This window comes from Mustela nivalis (genome assembly GCF_964662115.1).
Source record: "Mustela nivalis genome assembly, chromosome: 15".
Taxonomy (NCBI): Eukaryota; Metazoa; Chordata; class Mammalia; order Carnivora; family Mustelidae; genus Mustela; species Mustela nivalis.
Genome location: NC_139034.1, coordinates 29,180,616 through 29,208,098, shown reverse-complemented (window position 1 = coordinate 29,208,098; position 27,483 = coordinate 29,180,616). Strand labels below are relative to the sequence as shown.

The 27,483-nt window shown below is 35.8% G+C and overlaps 1 protein-coding gene across 1 annotated transcript in view; it reads right to left on the bottom strand.

Moving 5' to 3' along the window:
* The window catches only part of KPNA3 (karyopherin subunit alpha 3), a 102,271-nt gene that overhangs the window by 39,468 nt on the left and 35,320 nt on the right, over positions 1–27,483 (bottom strand). The window contains exon 2 of the mRNA XM_082701544.1: positions 14,586–14,630. Coding sequence (XP_082557670.1) covers positions 14,586–14,630 — 45 coding nt within the window. The remainder of the gene's footprint in view (positions 1–14,585; positions 14,631–27,483) is intronic.

Sequence of the window (27,483 nt, the reverse complement as noted above, 5' to 3'; positions counted from 1 at the left end):
TCTCTGCCTACTTGTGATCTCTCTCTCTGTGTCAAATAAATAAATAAAATCTTAAAAAAAAATTTTTTTTAAACCAAAACACTACTGATTCACCAATCATGTAAAAATCTGACTACATAACAGAAATTATTTTTCCTGAAGAATCATTTAACTAATCTTATTAAATAGCTGCTTTCTTTTGGATTCTTCTTTACTAATTTAAGGTTTTATACATGATCATTTCAATAGATACAGAAAAAGCATTTGACAAAATATAACATCCATTTGTGATTAAAAACCCTGAACAAAGTAGGTTTAGAGGGAACATACCTCAACATAATAAAGTCCATATATGAAAAACACACAACTAACATCATCCTTAATAGGAAAAAACTGGGAGGTTTTTCCCCAAGGTAAGGAACAAGACAGAGATGTCCACTCTTACCACTTACATTCAACATAGTACTGCAGTCCCAGCCTCAGCAATCAGACAACAAAAAGAAATAAAAGGTAGTGTACCAGGGTGGCTCAGTACAATTAAGCATCTGACTCTTGATTTTAGCTCAGGTCATGATCTCAGAGTTGTGAGATTAACCCCAGCTCCAGGTATGGAGTCTGTTTAATATTCTCTCCTTTTTCCCTTACTCTTCCCCCACTCCTTCTCTTTAAAAGGGGCATCCAAATTGGTAAGGAATTAAAACTTTCACTGTTTACAGATGACATGATACCCTACACAGAAAACCCGACTCTACCAAAAAACTGCTAGAACTAATAAACTCAGTAAAGTTACAGAATACAAAATCAGTATACAGAAATTTGTTACATCTCTACATATCAATAATGAAGCAGCAGAAAGACAAACTAAGAAAACAGTATCATTTACAACTACACCCCAAATAAAAAGATACCCAGGAATAAATCTAATTAAAGAAGTAAAGAACTTCTTTATAGTTTTTCTTAGGTTTTTATTTTTCAGAGTAAAAACTGACTATAAAACACTGATGAAAGAAACTGAAAATGACACAAAGAAATGGAAACAGATCCCATGCTCAAGGATTAGAAGAACAAATGCTGTGGAAATGTCTATACTACCCAAAACAATCTATACATTTAATGCAATCCCTTTAAAATATCAATAGCATTTTTCACACAACTAGAACAAACAATTCTAAAACTTGTATAGAACCACAAAAGACTCCAAGTAGTCAAAATAATCTTGAAAAAGCAAAGCAAAGCTGGAGGCATTAATATTCTAGACTTCAAGCTATATTATAAAGCTCTAGTAATTAAAACACTATGGTATGGGCACAGAAATAGAATGGAACAGAAGAGAAAATGGAACAGAAGAGAAAACCCAGAAGTAAACTCACAACTAAATGGTCAATTAATCTTTGACAAAGCAGAAAAGAATATCCAGTAGGAAAAAGACAGTTTCTTCAACAAATGGCCCTTCGGAAAACTGGAAAGCAACATGCAAAAGAAAGAAACTGGATAACTTTCTTCACTATCACCATACATAAAAATAAATTCAAAATGGGTTAGAGACTTAAATGTGAGACCTGAAACCACAAACATCCTAGAAGAGAGCACAGGCAGTAAGCTCTGAACATTGGCTATAGCAACCTTTTCCTAGACATGTTTCCTGAGGCAAGGGAAACAAAAGCAAAAATAAATAAACTATTGGTACTGCATCAAAGTAAAAAGCTTTTGCACAGTGAAGAAAATTATCACCAAGACTAAAAGGCAATCTATGGAATGGGAGAAGATACTTGCTTATGGCATATCTGATATAGGGTATCTAAAGAAAATAATCTAACTAAAAAACGGCAGAAAACATGAACAGACATTCCTCTAAGACATACAGATGGCCAACAGACACATGAAAAGATGCCTATCATTACTGATTACCAGGGAAATGCAAATCGAAACTACAACGACATATCGCCTCATACCCATCAGAATGGCTAAAATCAAAAACACAAGAAACAAGTGTTGGTGAGGATGTGAAAGAAAAGGAAAAAAAGGAACCCTCTTACTCTGTTGGTGGGAATGCAAACTAATGCACCCATTCTGGAAAACAGTATAGAGGTTCCTCAAAAAGTTAAAAATGGGCGCCTGGGTGGCTCAATGGGTTAAGTCTCTGCCTTCAGCTCAGGTCATGATCTCAGGGTCCTGGGATAGAGTCCTGCATCGGACTCTCTGCTTGGCAGGGAGCCTGCTTCCTCCTCTCTCTCTCTGACTACTTGTGATCTCTCTGTCAAATAAATAAATAAATAATCTTTTTAAAAAAAGGTTAAAAATAGAGCTACCCTTATTATATGTTTTTTTTACCCTTATTATATGTTTAAAAAAATAAAAAATTAATAAAAAAAAAAAGAAAACAAATAGAGCTACCCTATGATCTAGCAATCATACTACTGGGTATTTACTCGAAGAATACAAAAACACTAATTCAAAGGGATTACCTGCACCATTATTTACAATAGCCAAGATATGGAAGCAGTCCAAGTGTCCATGAACTGATACACAGATAAAGAAGATGTAGCTCAGCAGAGTTAAGTGTCTGACCCTTGATTTCAAGTTGGGTCATGATATCAGGGTCGTAAAATCGAGCCCCATGTCGGGCTCCACATTCAGTGTGGAGTTTGCTTGGGATTCTTTCTCTCCCTCTGTCCCTTTCCCCACTTATATACTCTCTTGCTTTCTCGCTCTCAAAATAAATAAAGAAAATCTTTTAAAAAGAGAACCTGGGCTAGGGATTTTTGCATTATTTCTTATAACTGCATTCACATTTATAATTGTCTCAATCAAAATTTCAATTAGTAAAATCTTGATCAATCAAAACTTCAATTAATGAAACCCTGAATTAGTTTTTTCTTAGGTTTTTATTTTAATTTTATTTAATTCTTAATATACAGCATTGTGTTACTTTCAGGTGTGCAATAAAGTGATTCAACACCTCCATAAAACACCCACTCATCACAATAGGTGCACTCCTTAATCTCCGTCACCTATTTAACCCAATCCCCCAAATTCTCCCCTCTTGGTAACCATCAGTTAGTTCTCTATAATTAATAAGAGTTTGTTTCTTGATTTCTCTCTCTCTCTTTTTTCCCTTTACACACTTGTTTTATTACTTAAATTGCATATATGAGTGAAATCATATGGTATTTGTCTTTCCCTTATTTTGTTTATTAGCCTAATACTCCTACCTCCATTCATGTCATTGCAAAGGGAAGATTTCAATCTTTCCTTTTTTAAAAAAAAGATTTTATTTATGTATTTGACAGAGATCACAGGTAGGCAGAGAGGGGTGGGGGAAGCAGGTTCCCTGTTGAGCAGAGAACCTGATATGGAACTTGATTCCAGGATCCTGGGATCATGACCTGAGCCAAAAGCAGAGGCTTTAACCTACTGAGCCACCCAGGTGCCCCAGATCTCAATCCTTTTTTTTTTTTTTTTTAAGATTTTATTTATTTATTTGACAGACAGAGATCATAAGTAGGCAGAGAGGCAGGAAGAGAGAGGAAGGGAAGCAGACTCCCCGCCGAGCAGAGAGCCCGATGCAGGGCCCGATTTCAATCTTCTTTATGGCTGAATAATATTCCACTGTATATATAAATCACATCTCTTAAAAAAAAGAAAAAAAGATTTTATTTATTTATTTAAGAGGGATGGGGAGGGAGGGAGAGAGAGAGAGAGAGAGCGCATGCAAGTACATGTGAGCTTAATCGGGGAAAGAGGCAGAATCAACTCCCTGCTGATCAGAGAGCCTGTTTCAGGGTTCAATCCCAGGACCCTGGGATCATGACCTGACCTAAAGGCTGATGCTTAATGAACTGAGCCACCCTGGTACCCCTAGTCCAGATTCTCTTAATTAACATTTTGCCAAACCTTAGTATAATATCACAATGAAGACACTGACATTGATATAACCCACTGATCTTATTTAGATTTCCTGTCTTATTTACATTCACTGTATGAAAGTTTATGTCTATTAATTCTATACAGATTCATGTATCCACCATTATACTCAAAATACAGAACAGTTCCAAAAACTGCAGATGCCCTTCTGTTGCCCCTTTTTAAGCAAACAACCTCCCCGTTGTCTCCTCCCTGTCCCTGAATCTAACCCTTGCAACCACTAATCAGTCCTTCATTTCTTTTTTTTTTAATTTTTTAAAAAATATTTTTATTTATTTATTTGACAGACAGAGATCACAAGTAGGCAGAGAGGCAGGCAGAGAAAGAGGGAGAAGCAGGCTCCCTGCCGAGCAGAGAGCCCGATGCAGGGCTCGATCCCAGAACCCCAGGATCATGACCCGAGCTGAAGGCAGAGGCTTTAACCCACTGAGCCACCCAGGCACCCCCAGTCCTTCATTTCTAAAATTTTATCATTTCAAAAATGTTACATAAATGGAATCACACAGTATATAATCTTTTTGTGATGGGCTTTCTTTTGCCCAGCATAATTCCCAAGAAATTCACATTAAGTTGTTGCTTCTATCAATAGTTGGTTCCTTTTTAGGGGCGCCTGGATGGCTCAGTGGGTTAAAGCCTCTGCCTTCGGCTCTGGTCATGATCCCAGGGTCCTGGGATTGAGCTCCGCATCGGGCTCTCTGCTCACCAGGGAGTCTGCTTCCTCCTCTCTCTCTCCCTCTCTCTCTCTCTGCCTCTCTGCCTACTTGTGATCTCTGTCTATCAAATAAATAAATAAAATCTTTAAAAAAATATATAGTTGGTTCCTTTAAATTGCTGAGTGGTATTTCATGGCAAAGACCTACTAAAGTTTAACCATCTAGATTGTTTCTAGGTTTTAGCTATTCCAAAATAAAGTTGTTATGAACATTCAAGTACAGATTTTGTATGAACACCAGTTCTCATATCTCTGAGATAAATGAGTAGGAGTTTAACTGGTAGGCTGTTTATTAGCAACATGTTTTCCAGAGTGACTGTACCATTCCATATTCCCACCAACAACATATGAGTGATCCAATTTCTCTACATCCTCACTAGCATTTCATGTTACCTGTTTTTTTTATTTCAGCCATTCTAACAGATGCGTAGTAGGTTTTAATCCATATTTCTCTGATGGCTAATAATGTATTAATAATCATAATCACAATAAGTGCTATCTATATACTTCATTCAATGAAACGTCTCTTCTCATCCTTGCCCATTTTTAAAATCGGGTTTGTTTGTTGTTACTGTTAACCTTTAAGAGTTCATTATAGATACTAGCCCTATATTGGATGTGTGGTTTTCTTCTTTATTTCCAGCTTGTATTTTCATCCTTTCATATGAGCTTTCACAGAATAAATTTTTATTTATTAAGTTCCAACTTTCTTTTTATGGATTATGCTTTTGTGGTCAACTGTATGAACCATTTGCCTGGCTCTGGCTCCTGAAAAATTTCCTCCATTTTTTTCCTAAACGTTTATAGTTTTATCTTTTACATTTAAGTCTAGGATCCATTTTATGTATTTGTATAGGTGTGAGAATGAGGTTGAGGTTATTTATTTTTGCCTATGAATTCCCAATTGCTCTAGTATCATTTGCTAAAGAAGTTATTCTTCTGCCATTGATTTAGTTTTGCCAAAAGAAATTTGGGTGTATCTGTGTGGGTTTATTTCTGGGTTCCATCTTCTGTTACATTGAGAAATGTGTCCATCCTTTAGCCAATATCATGTAGTATTCATTGCTGTAGCTATCCCATAAGCCTTAATATTGGCTGGAGCAATTGCTCCTGTTTTTATTCTCTGTCAGGACTGTTTTAGGTGTTCTAGAGCCTGTGCCTTTCCATAAACATTTAAAAATAAGCTTGTCTGGGGGCACATGGGTAAATCAGATAGTTAAGTCTCTGACTCTTGATTTGGGCTCAGATCATGAGGTTGAGCCACGCTAGTATCGTGGTGAGAATTTCTGTATCCATGTTCATCAGGGATATTGGTCTATAATCCTGTGGGTGGGGTCTTTGTCTGGTTTTGGGATCAAGGTAATGCTGGCCTCATAAAAAGAGTTTAGAAGTTTTCCTTCCTTTCCCATGTTTTAAAAACAGCTTCAGAAGAGTAGGTATTAGTTCTTTTTTAAAGGTTTGGTAGATTTCCCCTGGGAAGCCATTTGGCCCTGGGCTTTTGCTTGCTGGGATATTTTTGATTAGTGCTTCAATTTCCTTGCTTGTTATGGGTCTGTTCAGGTTTTTTTTATTTCCTCCTGTTTCAGTTTTGGTAGTTTATACATCTCCAGGAATGCTTCCATTTCTTCCAGATTGCCTAATTTAGTGGCTTTGCTCATAATATTTTCCTTTAACTATTTCTTCAGTGTTGGTTGTGATCTCTCCTCTTTTATCCATCATTTCATTTATTTGGGTCTTTTCTCTTTTCTTTTTGATAAATCTGGCCAGGGGTTTATTGATCTTACTAATTCTTTCAAAGATTCAGCTCCTACACTCGTTGATCTGTTCTGTTTTTTTGGTTTCTGTTTAATTGATTTCTGCTCTAATCTTTATGAGTTCTCTTCTGCTGGGTTCAGACTTTATTTGCTGTTCCTTCTCCAGCTCCTTTAGTTGTAAGGTGAGACTGCATATTTGAGAACTTTCTTGTTTCTTGAGAAAGGCTTATACTGCTATATACTTCCCTCTTAGGACTTCATTTTTCTGCATCCCATAGGTTTTAAACAGTTGTGTTTTCATGAATTTTTTAAATTGTTCTGTAATTTCCTGGTTGACCCATTCATTCCTTAGTAGGATGCTCTTTAGACTCCATGTATCCATGTATTTGAGCTCTTTCCAAATTTCCTCTTGTGACTGAATTAGTTTCAAAGCATCATGGTCCTAAAATATGTACAGATTGATCTCAGTCTTCTGATATCAGCTGAGACCTGATTTGTGACCCAGTATGTGATCTATTCTCAAGAACGTTCCATGTGCACTGAAGAAGAATATGTATTCTGTTGCTTTGGGATGGAATACTCTGAATATATCTGTGAAGTCCATCTGGTCCAGTGTGACATTCAAAGCCCTTATTTCCTTGTTGATCTTCTGCTTAGATGATCTGTCCATCACTGTAAGTGGGGTGCTAAACTCCCCTACTATTACTGTATTATTGTCAATGTGTTTCTTTGATTTTTATTATTAACTGGCTTACATAATTGTCTGTTCCTATGTTAGAGACATAAATATTTACAATTGTTAGTTCTTCTTGTTGGATAGACCCTTTATGATAGAGTATCCTTCTTCATCTCTTATTATAGTCTGGTTCAAAATCTAACTTGTTGGATATAAAGATTGCCACTGCCAGTTTTCCTTTGATATCTATTAGCATGATAAATGTTTTTCCATCCCCTCACTTTATATTTGGATTTGGGTCTAAAATGAGTCTCTGGTAGACAGCATATCGATGGGTCTTGCTTTTTCATCCAATCTAAATCCCATGTCTTTTGAGTGGGCCATTTAGCCCATTTACAGAGTAACTACTGAAAGATAAGAATTTAGTGCCATTGTATTACCTGTAAAGTGACTGTTTCTGTAGATTGTCTCGGTTCCATTCTGGTCTATGTTACTTTTGGGCTCTTTCTTTGTTTAAAGGATCCCCTTTAATATTTCCTGTATGGCTGGTTTGGTGATCACAAATTCTTTTAGGTTGTTTGTCCTGGAAGATTGTTATCACTCCTTCTATTTTGAAAGACACACTAGCTGGATAATGTATACTTGGCTGCGTATTTTTTTCATTTAGCACCCTGAATATATAATGCCAGTTCTTTCCGCCTGCCATGTCTCTGTGGATAGGTCTGCTGCCAACCTAATGTTTCTATATTTGTAGGTTATAGACCTCTTGTCTGAACTACTTTCAGGATTTTCTCCTTGTTTCTGAATTTGCAAGTTTCACTATTTTATGCCAGGGTGTTGACCTATTTTTATTGATTTTGAGGGGGGTTCTCTGTGGCTTCTGGACTTCGATACTTGTTTCCTTCCCCAGATAAGGGAAGTTCTTCATTATAATTTGCTCCAATATACCTCCTGCCCCCCCCTTTCCTCTTCTTCTGGGATCTGAATTATTCTAATACTGTTCCCCTTGATGGTATCACTTATCTCTCAAATTCCCACCCCCCACCCTGTGATTCAGTAATTGTTTATCTTTTTCTCAGCTTCTTTATTCTCCATCATTTTGTCTTCTATATCAATAATTCTCTCTTTTGCTTCATTTATCTTAGCAGTTAGGCTTCCATTTTGGTTGCTATTCATTAACAGCCTTTCTGATTTCAACTTGGTTAGATTTTAGTTTTTATTTCTCCAGAAAGGGATTCTCTAGTGTTTTCCATGTTTTTTCAAGCCCAGCTAGTATCTTTGTAATTGTTATTCTGAACTCTAATTCTGACATCTTACTTATGTCCATACTGATTAGGTCTCTGGCAGTCAATACTGCCTCTTTTTCTCTTTTTTGATGTGAATTTTTCCATCTTGTCATTCTGTCCCTCAGAGAAGAATAAATGATGAGAGGAAAAAAAATACTAAAATGGCAAAAATGACCCCAGAAAAAAGGATCTGTACTTAGAAAACTACAGAACACTCATGAAAGAAATTGAGAAATACAATAAAATGGAAAAACACTCTATGCCCACGGATTGGAAGAATAAATATTGTTAAAATGTCTATGCTAGAGCAATCTACACATTCAAGCAATCCCTATCAAAATACCATCAACTTTTTTCTCAGAGCTGGAACAAATAATCGTAAAATTTGTATGGAACCAGAAAAGACCCCAAATAGTCAAAGGAATATTGAAAAAGAAAACCAAAACTGTGGTGTCATTATTCTGAACTTCAACCTCCATTATAAAGCTGTAATCACCAAAACAGTATGGTACTGGCACAAAACAGACATATAAATCAATGGAACAGAATAGAAAACCCCAAAATGGACCTTCATCCCTATGGTCAACTAAACTTCGACAAAGCAGTAAAGAATATCCAATGGAAAAAGGACAGTCTCTTCAATAAATGGTGCTGGGATAAATTGGACAGCCACATGCAGAAGAATGAAACTGAACCATTTCCTCACACCATACACAAAGATAATCTCAAAATGGATGAAAGACCTAAATGTGAGACAGGAATCCATCAAAATCCTAGAAGACAACACAGGCAGCAACCTCTATGAATTGGTCATAGCAACTTCTTGCTAGACAGTTCTCCAAAGGCAAGGGAACAAAGGCAAAAATTAACTACTGGGACTTTTCAAGATAAAATGCTTTTGCACAGGAAAGGAAACAGCCAACAAAACCAAAACACAACTGACAGAATGGGAGAAGATGTTTGCAAATGACATATCGATAGAGGGCTAGTATCCAAAATCTATAAAGAATTTATCAAACTCAACACTCAAAGAACAAGTAATCCAATCAAGAAATGGGATGAAGACATGAACAAACATTTCTCCAAAGAAGACATACAAATGACCAACATACAGGTGAAAAAACGTTCCATACCACTTGGCATCAGGGAAATGCAAATCAAAACCACAGTGAGATACCACCTCACACCAGTCAGAATGGCTAAAATTAACAAGTCAGGAAACGAAAGATGTTGGCAAGGATGTGGAGAAAGGGGAACCCTCTTACACTGTTGGTGGGAATGCAAGCTGTTACAGCCATTCTGGAAAGCAGTATGGAGGTTCCTAAAAAGTTGAAAATAGAGCTACCCTACAACCCAGGAACTGCACTCCTGGGTATTTACCCCAAAGATACAAATGTAGTGATCTGAAGTGGCACATGGACCTGAATGTTTACAGCAGCAATGTCCACAATAGTGAAACTATGGAAAAGGCCCAGATATTACTCAGCCATCAAAAAGAAAAAAGAAATCTTGCCATTTGAAACATGGATGGAATAACAGGGTATTATGCTAAGTGAATTAAGTCAATCGGAGAAAGACAATCATCATATGATCTCACTCATATGTGGAATTTAAAAAACAAAACAGAGAGGCTCAGTTGGTTAAGCCACTACCTTCAGCTCAGGTCATAATCCCAGGGTCCTGGGAGCGAGTTCTGCATCAGGCTCCTTGCTCGGCAGGGAGCCTGCTTTTCTCTCTGCCCCTGCCTGCCACTCTGCCTGCTTATGTGCTCTTTATCTCTCTCTCTCTCTGACAAATAAATAAATAAATAAAATCTTAAAAAAAAAAAAAAACAGGATATATGATATCCTTGTCTTTTTTAAAGAAAGAAAGAAACAAACAAACAAACAAACAAACAAAACAGAGGATCATAGGGGAGGAGGGGGAAAAAAATAAAACAAGATGAAACCAGAGAAGGAGACAAACCATAAGAGACTCTTAATCATAAGAAAGAAACTGAGAGTTGCTGGAGGGTAAGGAGGTGGGGAGATGGGGTAACTGGATGATAGACATTAAGGAGGGCATGTGATGTAATGAGCACTGGGTATTATCTAAGAGACTGATAAATCACAGAGCTGTACCTCTAAAACCAATAATACATTATATGTTAATTAACTGAATTTAAAGAAATTAAAATCAATAAATAAAATCTAAAAAAAATAGTATTATATTCATAATTTTGATTTCTGCATGTTCACTGTTAACATATATAAGCCACTGACTTTTATATGTTACTCCTGTAATCTGTGATCTTGCTGAACTCACTTATTAATTCAAGGAAACTTTCTGTAGTAGATTCCTCAGATTTTTCTATATAGACTATCATGTCATCTAGAAACAGGGGCAGTTTTATTTTTTCCTTTTTAAACTGATGTCTTTTATTTTCTTTTCTTGTCTTTTATGGCACTGGCTAGAATTGCCAGAACTCTACTAAGTAAGAGCAATAAGGGTAGACATCCTTGCCTTGTTCTTAGATCTTAGGGGGGAAGGATTCAGTTTTCACCATTAAGTATGATGTTAGCTATAGGTTTTTTTGCAGATGTTCTTTATCAAGTTGAGCAAGTTCTATTTGTAATTGATTGAGAGTTTTATCAGGAATGAGTGCTGGTTTTTGTTTCTGTATTAATCGATATGATCATATGAACTTTATTATCTTGTTGACATAAAACAATTCAAGCTATTTTTAAAAAGATATTTTACTAGGGGCGCCTGGGCAGCTCAGTCGTTAAGCATCTGCCTTCGGCTTAGGTCATGGTCCCAGGGTCCTGGGATTGAACCCTGCGTCAGGCAGGCTCCTTGCTCAGCGGAAAGCCTGCTTCTACCTCTCCCACTCCCCCTGCTTGTGTTCCTTCTCTCACAGTGTCTCTGTCAAACAAATAAATAAAATATTCAAAAAAAAAATTTTTACTAAAAGTACAAACAATTAAAACAATTATACTGTATCAGATTAGTCAAGTAGGGCATTTTTGTGGTGTTTTTCATTATGTAAGAACTTAAGCAGTCCTACCCCCAGATCTAATGACAATAAAATCCTAATGGAATATCTGACTGATCAATCAACAAGAGAAGATTATATAAAGTTTAATATAACGTGCTAAAGTTTAAAATGCCAGTGATAAAGTTTTGGACTGATTTTCAACTCATGAGGTATTATTCACTCAACAAACATTTACTTTGAGAGGCATTATAGGATAATGATTAAGCGCTCAGCTATCATTTATCAGCTATGTGATTTTAGAAAAGTTATTTAACTCTTATGTAACTCTGTTTACAATATGATATAAAACAGAAGTACAGACTTCTGTTGTAAGTGCCAATGTATTAGTACCCACTTAAATAGGAGTAAGATATCAAAGAGGTAAAAGAAGGCAAAAAAGTTAAAAAAAAAAAAGAATGTGAGGCTAGTAAAAACAGTATATATTAATAATCAGATCTCACTCTCAATTAGACAGAGCACTATCAGTGTTATTCAAAATATGATCCAAGGACTGGCTAAAACTTCTCAATTTGTTACAGGTCTGCTACAAGATATGGAGCCTGTGCCAGAAATAACTACAAACTAAACACATTTAGTTCCATTATTTATGTATTTAGGCAGAAGGATTTTTTGGTACAGGAAGAAGCTCCTTGTTTAATATTTTAACACAAGCTCCCTAATTTGTCACAGATTAAAACTTTCAGATAGTACTGCTTTGTATCTATAGTATTTGTATTAAAAATTCAATAAATGATTTTTTAGAAGTTCAATAAATGATTTAAATATATAGAAAATTTTAAGATATCATAATCAATTTCATTCTTGAATATTGGCATTTAGCAAGTACCAACTCTTGGTCCAGAATTTGACTAGGCATTTAGGGATAGTCTGGGAGAGAGACTGGAGAGTACCTGGCGTAAGGGAGTGTGATTATCACCCTCACTTTAAAATATTACAATCTAATGCAAATGGTAGAGCTCATCTGTGAATCACGGGAAACTAGCTTTCTTGTATTTTTCAAGAATCTCAATGTCAGAAACAACAACGCTGTGATTTTCTCCTCAATGGAGCTATAGAAAAAGAAAGACTAGAAGTAGAGACAGACACTGGCTATAAAAAGGAATCTTTTCCTGGAGGGCTCTCCACACCTCTTTAGAATCACCAAAATCAATTAAGCTTTGCCTGAAGTTTAGGATTTGTTTCAGGAACGGTTCACATTCTGCTGCTTAGCCAGGGAATTCTGAAATGTGAAGTAAGAAATTTCTTGAGATTTCTTTAGTTAATTTCATTTTTGGTCCTTCTGTAAAGATTTCTAGGAGTTAACTCTGGTGACTGAAAAGGAAATAATGTTATCTACAGAGAAAAAGAAGAGATAAGAGGAGTCTAAGGTAACCAAAATGGATATTTAAAAAGATGCATTCTGACAAGCAAGAAATTTAATTATATAAATTAAGTCCAGAAGACAGCACAACTACAGAAGGAGGAACAAACAGCCAAATATAATTACAAATGAATAGCTTGTATTTATAAGCATACTAGAAGAGCTAAAAAGCTTAAAATAAGAGGAGGATTCTGAATGATACCAGGACCAATACAAAGTTTTAGGGTTGTTTTCCAAGCATGACAATTTAAGGGAAAATAAAGGCTCATATCTGGGGATAGTTGGTATAGTGTTAACAGATGTTTTACTCCTACTGCCTCTATTGAGGAGAATGATCTTTACATGACAAATGAAAAACTAGTCATAAAAGAACACTTAACTATTCTATTTATATAAGGTTCAAACTATGCAAAATAATCTATAATATTAAAAAATCAAGATAATGCTTACCCTTGGGGGAAAGGATAACTAGGAAAGAGCCTTGGAATACAGGTAATGTTCTCTTTCTTGACCTAGGAGCTTATTACACAGATGTGCTCACTTTGTGAAAATTCATCAAGCTGTACGCTTAGATGTGTTGACCTTTTTCTATACATGTTATAAGTAAATACCATTTTAACTATTTAATGATACATTCTTATGCTGTGTGGTTTAGGGATAAATAATAAAAAGCTAATAAAAAGTTAATAAAGCTAATAAAAAGTTAAAAAGCAAAAAAAAAAAAAAAAAAAAAGAAGCTAGGTCTGAAGTGTCAAGATTGGCAAGGAGCTCACCTCACTCTCTTTATTAAATTAAAGCTTAGTTTACTTCTCTGGTCCAGATGAAACAAGGATCTGAAAAAACTTGAAAATATGATGGCCAAATCACCGTTGTTAATCTGTAAGTATCTCTGAAGAATTTAAGGTGCAGGAACACTGGAATTAGCAAGCAGTTTTCAATTCTACTAAAGACTGGGGGGTAGGCCGCATAGGGAGTTAGGAAAATGAATTTCAGGAACTATATACGATACCAATGAGCTTAATATTGATGCTGAGTAAAAATTCATGACCCAAAGTGGGTATTTAATAAACACTTATTAAATAAATAAATGCACAGGTCTATTTATAGTTTTAGTAACTGGGAGTGTGTTACTCTCAGAATCGAGACCTTTCTTTTCTCCAAAATTGAAAAGTTTCAAGATGGTAATTTAATATAGAAATTTCAGGAGTGAATTAAGATCAAGAAAAGAAGCTAATCTAAAATGAACACAAAGACTTAGAAATAAATTTTAAAGTCTATTTTTTTAATGTACATGTAATATAGAGAGTTAGTTATGTATACTTTCTTGATTGGGAATTAAAATACTAGCTTCAAATAAAATGAGCTTGCATGAATACACAATCTCATGAAGGTTCATTCTAAAGTCCTCAAAAAAAAAATAAAAAGAAGAAAATGCAATTTTTAACAGCAGTTTTATTTAACTGGTAAGATAAAAGGTTATTTTACTTCTATTTTTCTAAAGTATCTTTAACAAGTATGTGTAACTTTTACATGAAAAAGGTAGAGGAATCCTGTCTAGCACATGGCCCAAAGAAAGAGAGGATCTTGAGAAAAAAAGTAAAAACGAAACAGAAGAGTATCTAATTTCACCAGATCTGAGAATTTCAATGCAGGCACTAAAATACTTCACACAATACCTCAATAAATGAAAGCTGTTATAAGTAAATACCATTTTAACTATTTAATGATACATTTTCATGCTGTGTGGTTTAGGGATGACCACTAATTTGCTATAGTATTTTCATTATTCAAGTTATACAGAATTTTAAAATCAGAAAAACCTCCTAATTACTTTCTGTTAAATGCAATCACCCTTACCTTTCGCAGTTCAACTGTCACTTCATTCCGGTGTCTTCTCATTGTCTAAAAGGAAAAATAAAGAACACATAAGTACTGAATATTGATACTGCTAGTAGATAAATTAAGATCTAAGGCTTGACTTATTTCACTTAGCATAATCCCCCCCAGTTCTATCCATGTTGATGCAAATCGTAGAGCACTGGGTATTATATGCAAACAATGAATCATGGAACACAACATCAAAAACTAATGATGTACTGTATGATCACTAACATAACACAATAAAAAAATTAAGGTCTAAGGCATTTAATATATAGAATTTTCTGGAAGTAATTCATTGTTAAGGATTGAGGACTGGTCAGTTTTAGACTTTAAATGAACCATGGGAATTTAAAAAGCCAAAACTCCTGTCTATTTTACTGGATATCTGTTGGTTAATCTTGTGGGGAGTTTTTTAATTTGGGGGGAGCTGAAGGTAGGGCTTGGCTGCCTAGCATCCATTCCCCTTGTCTAAATGCACCCAGGTATCTCTGGGGAATTATATACCTTCTGCTGTGGATTGCCTTGATCAAACTCCTATTAAAGTATCTCATTCTCTCCTAATTTTGAATAGGGCACGAGACTGAAATCATGCTAGTAGAGCTTTTGCCCCCATGACTCTGAACCTTGAGCAAAATGGAAAGGAAAAAAAAAGAGGAAAAAGAGAGGCAGCACATTAATTTCCAAAGGAAATATCTGGACAAGATAGTGAATAATACTTACATCCTGGAGTTGCTCTAGTCCCAGTTCTCAGGTGTCCCCACTCATTTTATGAACTACCTATATTCTTCCAATAAATTATGGTTTTGCTTACGTTGGCCAGAGTTGGTTTTTGACGTTTGCAACTGATGAAATCTATCTCAAATGATTCATGTCTTCAAAAAGTAAAAGACTTGGGGCACCTGGGTGGCTCAGTGGGTTAAGCTTCTACCTTTGGCTTAGGTCCTGATCTCAGGGTCCTGTGATCGAGCCCCGCATTGGGCTCTTTGCTCAGCAGTAAGCCTGCTCCTCCCTCCCACCTCTCTGCCTGTCATCTCTGTCAAATAAATAAATAAAATCTTTAAAAAAATAAAGTAAAAGACTTAATTGTAATGGCCTTGAAACCACATGAAAAGGGATATAAATTTGGGATAGATATTTTGCATCAAAAGGCAGAGTCCTTCTAAGTTTACAGTGAGGCTCTATCAGGCCCGGTCTTAACCAGGAATGACTAAAATGATCAGAGAGCCTCTCTCCCCTTGATGTACTGATAGGATGGATTATCTTATTACACATATAAGTATGGTAAAATCCTTAAATTTTTGGATTAAAGGCTACATAAACATTACATGGTTGTGGTATATTATTATTTTAATATATTGCCAGATTCAGTATGGTACTATTTTATTTAATAATTCTTTTGTTATGGTATCTCTATCAAGTTTTTGTAAATGGCAATGATAAATTAATTCTCTTTTTAGAAAAAAAAATCCCATGAAAATCAAATTACAAAGTTTGTTAAATATACTGAAATATTAACCTAGATTTAGCTTATGCTTAAATATATATATTAAATGTAAACAAAACTGCCAAACAAAATTCAAATTAGTAGCATTCATTTAATGTGAAGAAATGATGCACTGATAAAACTATTATCACTAGTAGGGTTCAACCTTGAATCTAATTCTATGTTTCTGTGTTTTGACTTTAATATGATGAATATACAGACTGCTTCGTGTATAAATTCATCATGTAGAATGAAAATAAATGTTGAGCAATTTTCAAATACCAATGTTATTTTGATAATTCTAAACTGTCTTGATTTACTTGAAGATTAGAACTGCACTACAGATAAAATTTGCCTATATGAATATCTAGTCAAACTGTTACTAGTACTGAGAAGGAAAAATATTTTCATTGCAATAACTACTACACTTAATTATTTATGAACTGTTAATAAGATGATAGGCACACAACAAAAAAAGATCTAGGCAACATATCCCTTACAAAATATGATCAAGTTAACGCTATACTGTAATTCACATTAAAATATTTCAGCATCGGGGTGCCTGGGTGGCTCAGAGGGTTAAAGCCTCTGCCTTCAGCTCAGGTCATGATCCCAGGGTCCTGGGATCAAGCCCCGCATCGGGCTCTCTCCTTGGTGGGGAGCCTGCTTCCTCCTCTCTCTCTCTCTCTGCCTGCCTCTCTGCCTACTTGTGATCTCTCTCTGTCAAATAAATAAATCTTAAAAAAAAAACAAAAACTTCAGCATCAATAGAAGTGGTGTGTCAACTTTGAAAGTTCCCTAAATTAGGACTCCACACTTCAAAGTAAGTTAGTAGCATGTGAAGCATTCATATCAGAAGTTAGCTCCCCGTTAAGTAAGTGCTTCGAATATCAACATCTGAATTTAGACAACGGTTTGTTAATTAGTATAAGAGATGTTGGAAATAACTTTTTTATACCTGAAATGAAACTGTGCAAGATATATAGATTGACTAGGAATACTGTACATATGCCTGATTTTTGTCTATTTGCAGTTTAAGAATCTGGCAAGTCCAGCAGTCTGTCTTCAGGGAAGTTTTTGAATCTATGCCTCCCTTTGATCCTATATATCACCCTTTCTTAGATTTTGTCACCTAGTCCTAATCAGTTCTTTGTGGTATATGCTTATAGTTCAAGTTCTATTGCAAGGTGGTAACTGCTTGCCACATGTTTGTATAAGTGGCAGAATTCTAAAGCTTCTTTTATTATAACATAACTCACTGGTAGTAAAATTTCTAAGGAAAAAATACCTGTTACTTCACCTACCTCTAATAGTTAAAAGGCTTCCTACTCACCCAAAAGAACCATACGCATGTAAAATAGCCAGATGGCTTAGGTCAATCAGCAACAGGTACTGACCACTATGTATATGATAAAAGTACCACTGAATTAGTCATGATGCATTCTCTTCTCTGAATTACAGAAAAAGGCTCCATCTTGGGCCCTCTCCTCCCTAACATTCTTCCCAAGTGATCTCATTTACTCTCATGTCTTCAATTACTTTTTGATGACCACTCTCAAATATCTATCTTTAGTTCAGCCCTCCTGACTGATCTCAAATATGTAAGTACTATATTCACTCACTCAACAAAAATTCACTGAATTCATCTAAAATGGAACAGGCAATATGCCTGCAACTGGGAGACAAATATAGAATTTACAGTCTAGTACAGTTGTCAGTAAACCACAGCCTGTGCCCCAAACCTTGGGCTGTTTTCTGTAGGAATGAACAGGAATGGTTTTGACACTTTCAGGTGGTTGTATTATAAATGATATTAAGTATCCATGAAATATACCTATTTTTGTCTCTTGGCTCCCAAAACCTAAAATATTTACCTTCTCTCCTTTTAAGAGAATGTTTGCCAACAGTCGGTCTAGTGAAAAACACATTAGTGATAACCAGTAATATAAATGTGTTAAATGAAAAAAAAAACAACAAAAAACAAAAAAAACGTGTTAAATGTTAAGATAGGAAAATAAAGTTTAATGTTGGAAGGAGACATGATTAGGGAATCAGGAAAAAGCTTCCTGAAGAAATGAAATATATCTATACGTGGTTTGGGGCTAGACTGTTGCAAGACTTCACATTTAGAATGCTTACAAATACCCTTAATAGCTGATCTCTTTCCTCCTCCCCTCCCAAAAAAACCCTTCCCCCCAAAAAACTACTCTTCCATGAATATTCCCAGTATTAGGAAAAATCACCAGCATCCAAACAGTTTTAAGAACCCCAATTTTAGGAGATCATCCATGTCTGCACAGTCTCTCACACTTTGACACCCAACAAGGCACCAAAACTAGGATTCAACCCTTCTAGCTCAACTGCCATTATCCTAGACTAAGCCACCGTTATCTCACCTGGACTGCCACAATAGCCTCCTAACTAGTCTACTTGTGTGGTCTTTCTCTTGAATAAAAGTTCTCAATGAAGTTTTTTATCTTCTATAAACTCCCCTAAAAGAGAAACACACACACACACAAACACAGTCACCAGAACAGCCAAACCCAAACCCCACGGACAAAATCTACAAGGCTAAGTGACAGGGTATCCCCACGAATTCTCAAATACAAGCAGGATCTGGGTTAAACTGTCAACTATAGGAGTCACATGGTATAGCATGTATACACAGAAGGAAACAGAAGAGCTCAAGTAATAGGGTAGGTAACTGAAGGACTTGAGGTCAGAAAAACCCCAAATCGTAAATCATTAGAGTTTAGAAAGGCAATATGCAAATAGCTACAAATGGAAAAGCTCTTTTGTATATACCAACTGTAAGGTATAAGGCTCTACACTCAAAAACTAAGGAGTGAAGACTCCCTTCCTGGACAAAGTCCTACACTGAAAAGAAACTTCTGGGAGAAGAATCTCAGTTGAGCAAGACAGGCACAATGAAGCAAAGAAAAGGAGGTATCAGACAAAAGTGGGTTAATTAAAGAGACAATCTCAGAACATAGAAAGCTAAATATTTCTTATCACTTTGTAAAAATCAACAGAAGAAGGGGTACAGAGTGGTAAAGCTAGAAAAATTATCCTGACCATCCCTTGCTCCAAAAAGTTCAGGAAAACCTATTATAAACGAGCAACAGAAAAGGGTTGAGATCAAATTCCATGCCATAAAAAAAAGGGAAAATAGGGGCGCCTGGGTTGCTCAGTGGGTTAAGCCTCTGCCTTCAGCTCAGGTCATGATATCAGGGTACCAGGATTGAGCCCCACATCAGGCTTTCTGCTCCACAGGGAGCCTGCCTCTCCTTTTCCCTCTGTCTGCTTCTCTGCCTACTGGTGATCTCTCTCTCTCTCTCTGTCAAATAAATATATAAAATCTTAAAAAGAAAAAATGAAAATAAGGAGCAGAACGTTGACTCTAAAAGCTTGCCACCAAAAAGCCATACCTACAAAACAGATAAAAATTTAATCCAAGAAAATGTGAAATAACATTCCAAATCAGAATGCAAAAAACTCAGAAATCAGGTGCTAGAAATCAGAAAAGAATTTGAAGTAAAAGAAAAAAAATTATTTCAGAAAGGAAACCTACTCAAGAATAGTTATAAGATTCAATACACAACAGATAATGCTTAAGAGATAAAGAATGTGCAAATAAGTTTTTAATCAAAAGAAATAAAGGTGAGAAACACCTGGCTGGCTTAGTTAGCAGGGCATGTGACTCTTGATTTCAGGGTTGTAAGTTCGACCCCCACACCAGGTGTAGAGATTACTTAAAATCAAGTAAATATATAAATAAATAAATAAAGGAAGGTGAAAATATTAGAATGAAAGTGACAATAAAGCTAAGCAAAGATGTTACATCCATACAATAAGAACACGTCAAAGAATAAAACCAAAGCAATGAAATAAAGCAAATACCAAAAACTATAATTAGAGAGAAAAAAGTCCTACAACTAGAAGTCTTTAAATGAAATATTGAAAGAGTGCACTGATTCCTGGGACATTAACTGAGAGAAACCAATACCAAAATATATCCGAAAAAATGAGTGAATTTCCAAAAAGAAGAAAAAAAAAAAAGATAGAAAAAAAGAAAAATGCCTCTGGACATTAGTCAAAAAAACAAACAACAACAACAAAAAAAACCCTCCAGTGATTTATTAGGTAGATATAAGAAGTCAGTTCAACAAGGTCATAGGACACAACATAAAAATACAAGTATCAATTGTATGTCTATATACTAGCAATGAATACATGGGTACCAAAATTAAAAATACACCTTGTAGCATTTATAATCTCTCAAAAAATACTTACGTATGAACCTAAACAATACATGCACAGGACATACATGTTGAAAACTACACAACATTGATGAAAGAATCCAAAATGATGAAAGATAAAAAAAATTGAGAGATACACTGGGTTCATGGATTGGTACACTCAACATGGTATAAATATGTCAATTCTCCCCACAATAATACACAGGTTTAACACAATTCCTCTCAAAATCCCAGCAGCATTCTTTGTAGATACAGAAAATAATATTCTAAAATTTATATAGAAAGGCAAAGTAATTAGAAGAGCTAAAACAATTTTTGAAAAAGAAGAATAAAGTGGGAGGGACCAGTCTATCCAATTTCAAGATTACAGAGCTATAATAATAAACACTGTGTGATATTGGTGGATTAACAGAACAGAATGAAAAAAAAAAAAGACCTATACAAATATGCTCAAACTGATTTCTGACAAAGGGTAAAAGCAGTTCAATAAAGGAAAGAGGCTTTTCAACAAATGTTGCTAGAACAGGTAGACACTGCTAGACAAAATGTATGAAATCTCAATTTAAGTCTCATATTTTACACAAAAATTAATATAAAATGTATCACATTTAAGTGTAAAACTATAAAGCATTCAGAAAAAAAATCTCTGGGTTCTGGAGCTAGGCAAAGAGTTCTTAAATTTGACTTTAAAAGCATAACGCATGAAAGAAATGGGGGAGTCTGGATGGCTCAGTCGGTTGAGCCACTGCCTTCGAATCAGGTCGGGGTCCTGGGATCGATTCCCGCATCGGGCTCCTTGCTCAGTGAGGAGCCTGCTTCTCTCTCTGCCTCTGCCTGCCACTCTGCGTGCCTGTGCTCTCTCTGATAAACAAATAAATAAAATCTTAAAAAAGAAAGAAAAAGAAAAAGAAGTAACTGGTAAGTTGGACCTCATCAAAATTAAAAAACAACAACAACAAAAAAAAATTAAAAAACATTGCTCTGAGAAAGCCCCCATGGGAAGGGGATGAAAAGACAAGCTAGAGATAGAAAAAAATATTTGCAAACTACATATGCAATAAAGGACTAGTATCTGAAATATATAGAGAACTCTCAAAGCCCAAGAGAAAGTTAATTAAATTAGAAAATAAGCAAAAGAAATGAAGTGTATATCTTAAAGAGGATATAGAGATGGCAAATAAGCACAAGAAAAAAGATGTTCAATATTATTAGCCATTAGGGAAATACAAATTAAAACCACAATGAGATATTACTACACATCTATCAGAACAGCTAAAATAAATAATTGTGACAACACCAAATGTTTATGAGGATATGTAGAAGCTCGTGCATTGTTAGTGGGATTGTAAAATGGTACAGCCATCAGGAAAACAGTTTCTTAAAAAATGAAACATGCAGGGGCGGCTGGGTGGCTCAGTGGGTTAAAGCCTCTGCCTGCGGCTCAGGTCATGATCCCGGGGTCCTGGGATCAAGCCCCACATCAGGCTCTCTGTTCAGCGGTGAGCCTGCTTCCCTTCCTCTCTCTCTGCCTGCCTCTCTGCCTTTGTGTGATCTCTGTCTGTCAAATAAATAAAATCTTAAAAAAAAAAAAATGAAACATGCAAACACCACAGTATTCAGCAACCACACATCTAGAACTTTGTATCAGAGAAATGAAAACTTAAGTTTACAGAAAATCTGTAAACAAACATTTATACCTGTCTTATTCATAAAAACCTAAGCCTGGAATAACCCCAGATATCCTTTACAGTTTAAACAAACTATATATACACCATAGAATATTATCCAGCAGCAAAAAGGAAGGAACTATTCAGACAAGGAACAATTTGGATGAATCTCCAGAGAATTATACTAACAGAAAAAAAAAAAAACCCAAAAGGTTACATACCATACAATTCCATTTAAATAACACTCCTAAAGCAACAAAATTACAGAAATGGAGAAGAGATTAGTAGTTGTCAGGGGTTGAAGAGAGGTAGGGTGGAAAGGAGGGAGCACGGCTATAAACTGGCAATAAAAAGAGATCTTTGTGGTGATAGAAATGCTTTGTATTTTGACTGTATAAATATCAATATTTTACTAGAGTGTTGCAAGAAGTTCCCATTGGGGAAACTGAGTACAAAGTACAATGGATATTTCTATGTTACGTTTCACAACTGCATGTCAATATATATTTCAAAATAATGGTCAATTAAAAAAAACTTTTTAAAGAAGGATATACCTCCTATCAGTTGCTGGGGGAAAAGGGAAAAAAGAGGTCACAATCAAATTCAGTAATGCATATAACAGGGAATCAATAAAGACTAAAAAACAGGGGGACTAAATAAAGTTAACCACTATAACAAATATACGAACCTTCCAAAATACCAAAAATAAACTAAAAAAGAGTAAATGAAACAGATCACATAGAAAAATATACAAGAATAGGGAGAAAACATTGTAAAGAGCTAAAGGAAACCAGGCAGCCTTTGATTTCAGACCTATACGAAAATGAATTACATAAAAGTATGAGAAAGCAATTTCTAAAAGAATTTTAAAAATTAATTAATCTAAACGTATATTCACTTGGTGACACAGTTACACTATCCTATATAACTTTCAACATAGTAATCTGTATGTTCCCAGTCAACCCTAAAGACAAGATAAATACAAAGGAAACTATACCATTTTCAGTAATCCTACTACTGGTTACAGTATTGAGGTAGATTATTATTCTGACACTGTTGTGTATGTATTTGGAAGAGATGAAATTAGTAGTAATATGATATTCTAATTCTACCAACCCTGATCAAAGCAAACAAGGAATTTCAACCTGGGATAAAGGAGATAGAGATATATGGTTGAAGCTCTTTAGTAAAACCCTTCTTTTTGTCTTGAACTTGAATCAGAAATACCAATACATGCAGAATATATCATTTTAAAAACATTCCTCTATCACTCTACTTAAAATTCCTAGATCTGTCAAAAACACTCAAAATCTACCTTGAAGGGGCTCCAATTGGTTAAGGATGGTCAATCAGAGTATCAATAAAAATAATGACTACTATGGGGGCACCGGGATGGCTGAGTCAGTTGAACATCTAACTCTTGTTTTTGGCTCATGTCATGATCTCGGCGTGATGAGATCGAGCCCCACATCAGGCTCTGAGCTCTGCACAGAGTGGGCTTGTTCCTATTCCTCTGCTCCTCCCATCCTACCCCTCTTGAATAAATAAATAAAACCGTAAAAAAAATAACAACACAATGAGCTGAATCATACATATGATTCAATTCATGAATTCAGAATATGAAAAAAAAAAAAAAAACCAACTGGTCATCACTGGAAGGTGCTAATGAATCACCTCATTGTTCTCAAAACTGATAAATGGAGAGAATCAAGCACAAATTTTGCCTTTACCTAAACAAATTTTATCACGAGGGTAACGTAACCAATTAATAAATGAGGGGAATTTTCTGTTTAAAATAGTAGTCCAGCTAATAAAGTAGGAAGGACAGAACTAGAATATCACTGTTTACAACTCCTAAAATAATAATTAATTTAGCTGATGTTCCTCAATGGCTGTCAGCATTACAGTGAGAGACAATCACACACTATGTGCCATCTTGATGGAAGAGAAAACCATCACGTATGATGTACTCTTGTCTCCTCTGCCCAAAATAATCTGAATCTGATAATGCCTCCAGATTCAACTATCAATTTACAGAAAATACAGAGGGCAAATAAACACATTAAATGATACTATAAATGGCAAAAAAAAGGTGAGATTAAAAGATTATAGATTAAGAGACTATAGGGAAGAAAGTGAGGGTTGCTGGAGGGAGGTGGGTGAGTGGATGGGGTAACTGCATGGTGGCATCAAGGAAGGCATGTGATATGATGAACACCGGATGTTATATGCAACTAATGAATAACTCAACTCTACATCTGAAACTAATTATGTACTATATGTTGGCTAGTTGAATTTTAAAAAAAAGATTATACTTTTAAAAAGAGACTTCAAATTCATTCAGAGTAAGGCTACAGATCTCTATCTGGATACTGATCCAAACAAACTGTTCAAAAATATGTAACACTTGAGATCACTGGAAATTTGAACAACTGGATACTTTGTTAGTTTTAAAGAAGTTACTGTTAGGATCAGGGGTGGGTGGGTGTGTGTGTGAGAGAGAGAGAGAGAAATGCAATAATGGTATTTATTTTAAATACTATGCATATATCTTTCTAGTAACAAAAGATGTCACTTGTGGAAGACCTCATACTTCTGAGAAGTCTTCTGTTTCATTAAAATGGATCCAAGCAATAACGGAAGAAATTAAATGCATTGCTAAGCTCACATAAATACTAAGGAGGTAAAGGAGTCAGTAAAGTCAGTAAAGTTCACCATGGGGCAAGTTGTCAAAAGTCAGTAAAGTCAGTAAAGTTCACCATGGAGCAAGTTGTCAAAAGCAAATATGTGAAAGGGAAAGTATGAGGTTAATAATCTATTCACACTGGGAATAGAAAATTAAGTCCAGGTTAAAAAACTAAACTTGGGGTGCCTGAGTGGCTCAGTGGGTTAAGCCTCTGCCTTCTGCTTAGGTCATGATCTCAGGGGCCTGGGATCGAGTCCCGCATCGCATCCGTCTCTCTGCTCAGCAGGGAGCCTTCTTTCCCCTCTCTCTGCCTGCCTCTGACTACTTGTGATCTCTGTCTGTCATATAAATAAATAAAATGTTTAAAAAAAAAAAACAAAACACCCTGAACTTCTCATTTAGCCCAAACTCTCAAGATGGCCAAAATGCCTCAACAGATGCAAACCTTTTCTGCTAAAAAGCAGTTCCATCAGGTTCTCAGGATTAAGGAAAAGTCACCAAATATACGAGAAATAAACCACTAAAGAGTAATGGGGCTGGGCACCTGGGTGGCTCAGTGGGTTAAAGCCTCTGCCTTCAGCTCAGGTCATGGTCCTGCTTCAGGTCATGAGCCTGCTTCCTCACTCCCCGCCCCTCTGCCTGCTTCTCTGCCTACTTGTGATCTCTGTCAAATAAATAAATAAATAATCTTAAAAAAAAAAAAAAAAAAGAGTCATGGGGCTCCTGGGTGGCTCAGTCGGTTAAGCATCTGGCTTCAGCTAAGATCATTATCCCAGGGTCCTGGGATAGAGCCCCACTTCAGGCTCCATGCTCAGTGGGGAGACTCCTTCACCCTCTCTCCTGTTCAAGCTCCACCTCGCTATCTCTGTCTCTCAAATAAATAAAATCTTTAAAAAAGAGAGAGAGGGGGGCACCTGGGTGGCTCAGCGGGTTAAGGCTATTGCCTTCGGCTCAGGTCATGATCCCAGAGTCCTGGGATGGAGGCCTGCATCGGGCTCTCTGCTCGGCAGGGAGCCTGCCTCCTCTTCGCTCTCTTTCTGCCTGCCTCTCTGCCTACTTGTGATCTCTGCCTGTCAAATAAATAAATAAAATTAAAAAAAAAAAAGAGAGAGAGAGAGTCATAACCATAGATTCAATGACAACAACTAGGATTACAGGTCCACCCTCCTTGGAATCAGAACACTAAAATTAAATTACAAAATATAAAATAATTACAACAAATATTCAAGGAACAGAAAAATGAAATTATAGGGGCACCTGGGTGGCTCAGTGGGTTAAAGCCTCTGCCTTCGGCTCAGGTCATATTCCCAGCGTCCTGGGATCGAGCCCTGCATTGGGCTCTCTGCTCGACAAGGGAGCCTGCTTCCTCCTCTCTCTCTGTCTGCCTCTCTGCCTACTTGTGATCTCTGTCTGTCAAATAAATAAATAAAATATTAAAAAAAATGAAATTATAAGCAAGCCATTAGAAATTATCAGAAATGACCAGATTTAGGGGTATGTGGCTGGCTCCGTCAATGAAGCGTGTAACTCCTGATCTTGGGGTTGGGAGTCTGAGCCCCACACTGGGTGTAGAGATTACTGTAAAAAGAAAAAAGAAAAGAAACAAAAGAAAGAGCCAGATCTGGAAGGAGGACGAAAAAAAAAAAGGACCAAACAGAACTTTGAGATATGAAAAATAATTGTTGAAATACAGTACTACAACCAAAATTAAGAACTCAATAGGTTTTATAAGTAGATTTGATGGAGTTTAACAGAGATTCAGTGAACCATAAGGCAAGTAAGAAGAAACGATCAATAATGAAATATAAGAAGCACAAATTTTATAATTACAGAAGAAAGGGTAAGAAACATAGAGGTAAAGTAAAACATTACAAAACAGGGCTTACTTGGGTTCACAAAGATAGCAGAGACATTGCACAGAAAAAATATCTGAAGAGACATTGGCTGAGAACTTTCCAGAATTGATGAAAAACACTGAACCACAGATTTAAGAAGCAAAACAACATTAAGCAGGAAAATAAAAAGAAATCACAGTAAAACTGCAAGACACAAAAGGAAAAAACAAAAATAAAAGTAAAAAATCCTGAAAGCAGCCAGAGAAAAACAGATTATCTTTAAAACACAAGAGTCTGAAAACAGACTTTAAAAAATTTCTCTATTGATTACATTCACTACAGATGGGCCTTATAAATGTCTATATTTTACAGGTCTATAACTTTATTATGAAATTGTAATTTTAATTTATTTTTATTTTTTAAACAGCATATCGCCAATCTTTTTCTTTCCTAAACCTTTTTAGTCACAGGAACAATTTGGACTCGCTTTAACAAGATACACTCAATGGTTTTGGCTTTGACAGTAATTCATAACTGTCACTTTACTAAAATTTTGCTTTTTCAAAACACAGGACCTATACAACATATTGTTGACATGCAATTTCAGGTGGTTCTAAAGCTATGAAAAGCCTGGCACAGTCTGTGAAGCATGTGGCTCTTGATCTCCGGTTGTAAGTTTGAGCCCTATGTTGGCTGTGGAGATCACTTAAAAATAAAATCTTAAATGGGGGGGGGGGGGAGCCTATGTCAACTGCAGGTTGAGAATCTTTATAATAATAAATAAATAATTTCAGAAAAGGACAGGGTTTGGGGTGATGGAAGTGTTCTAAAACTGGACCGAGGGGATGGCAACACAATTGTAAAAACTTATTAAATATCAAACTTTACACTAACAATGAGTGAATTATATGATATACAAACAGTATCTCAATAAACCTGTTCCT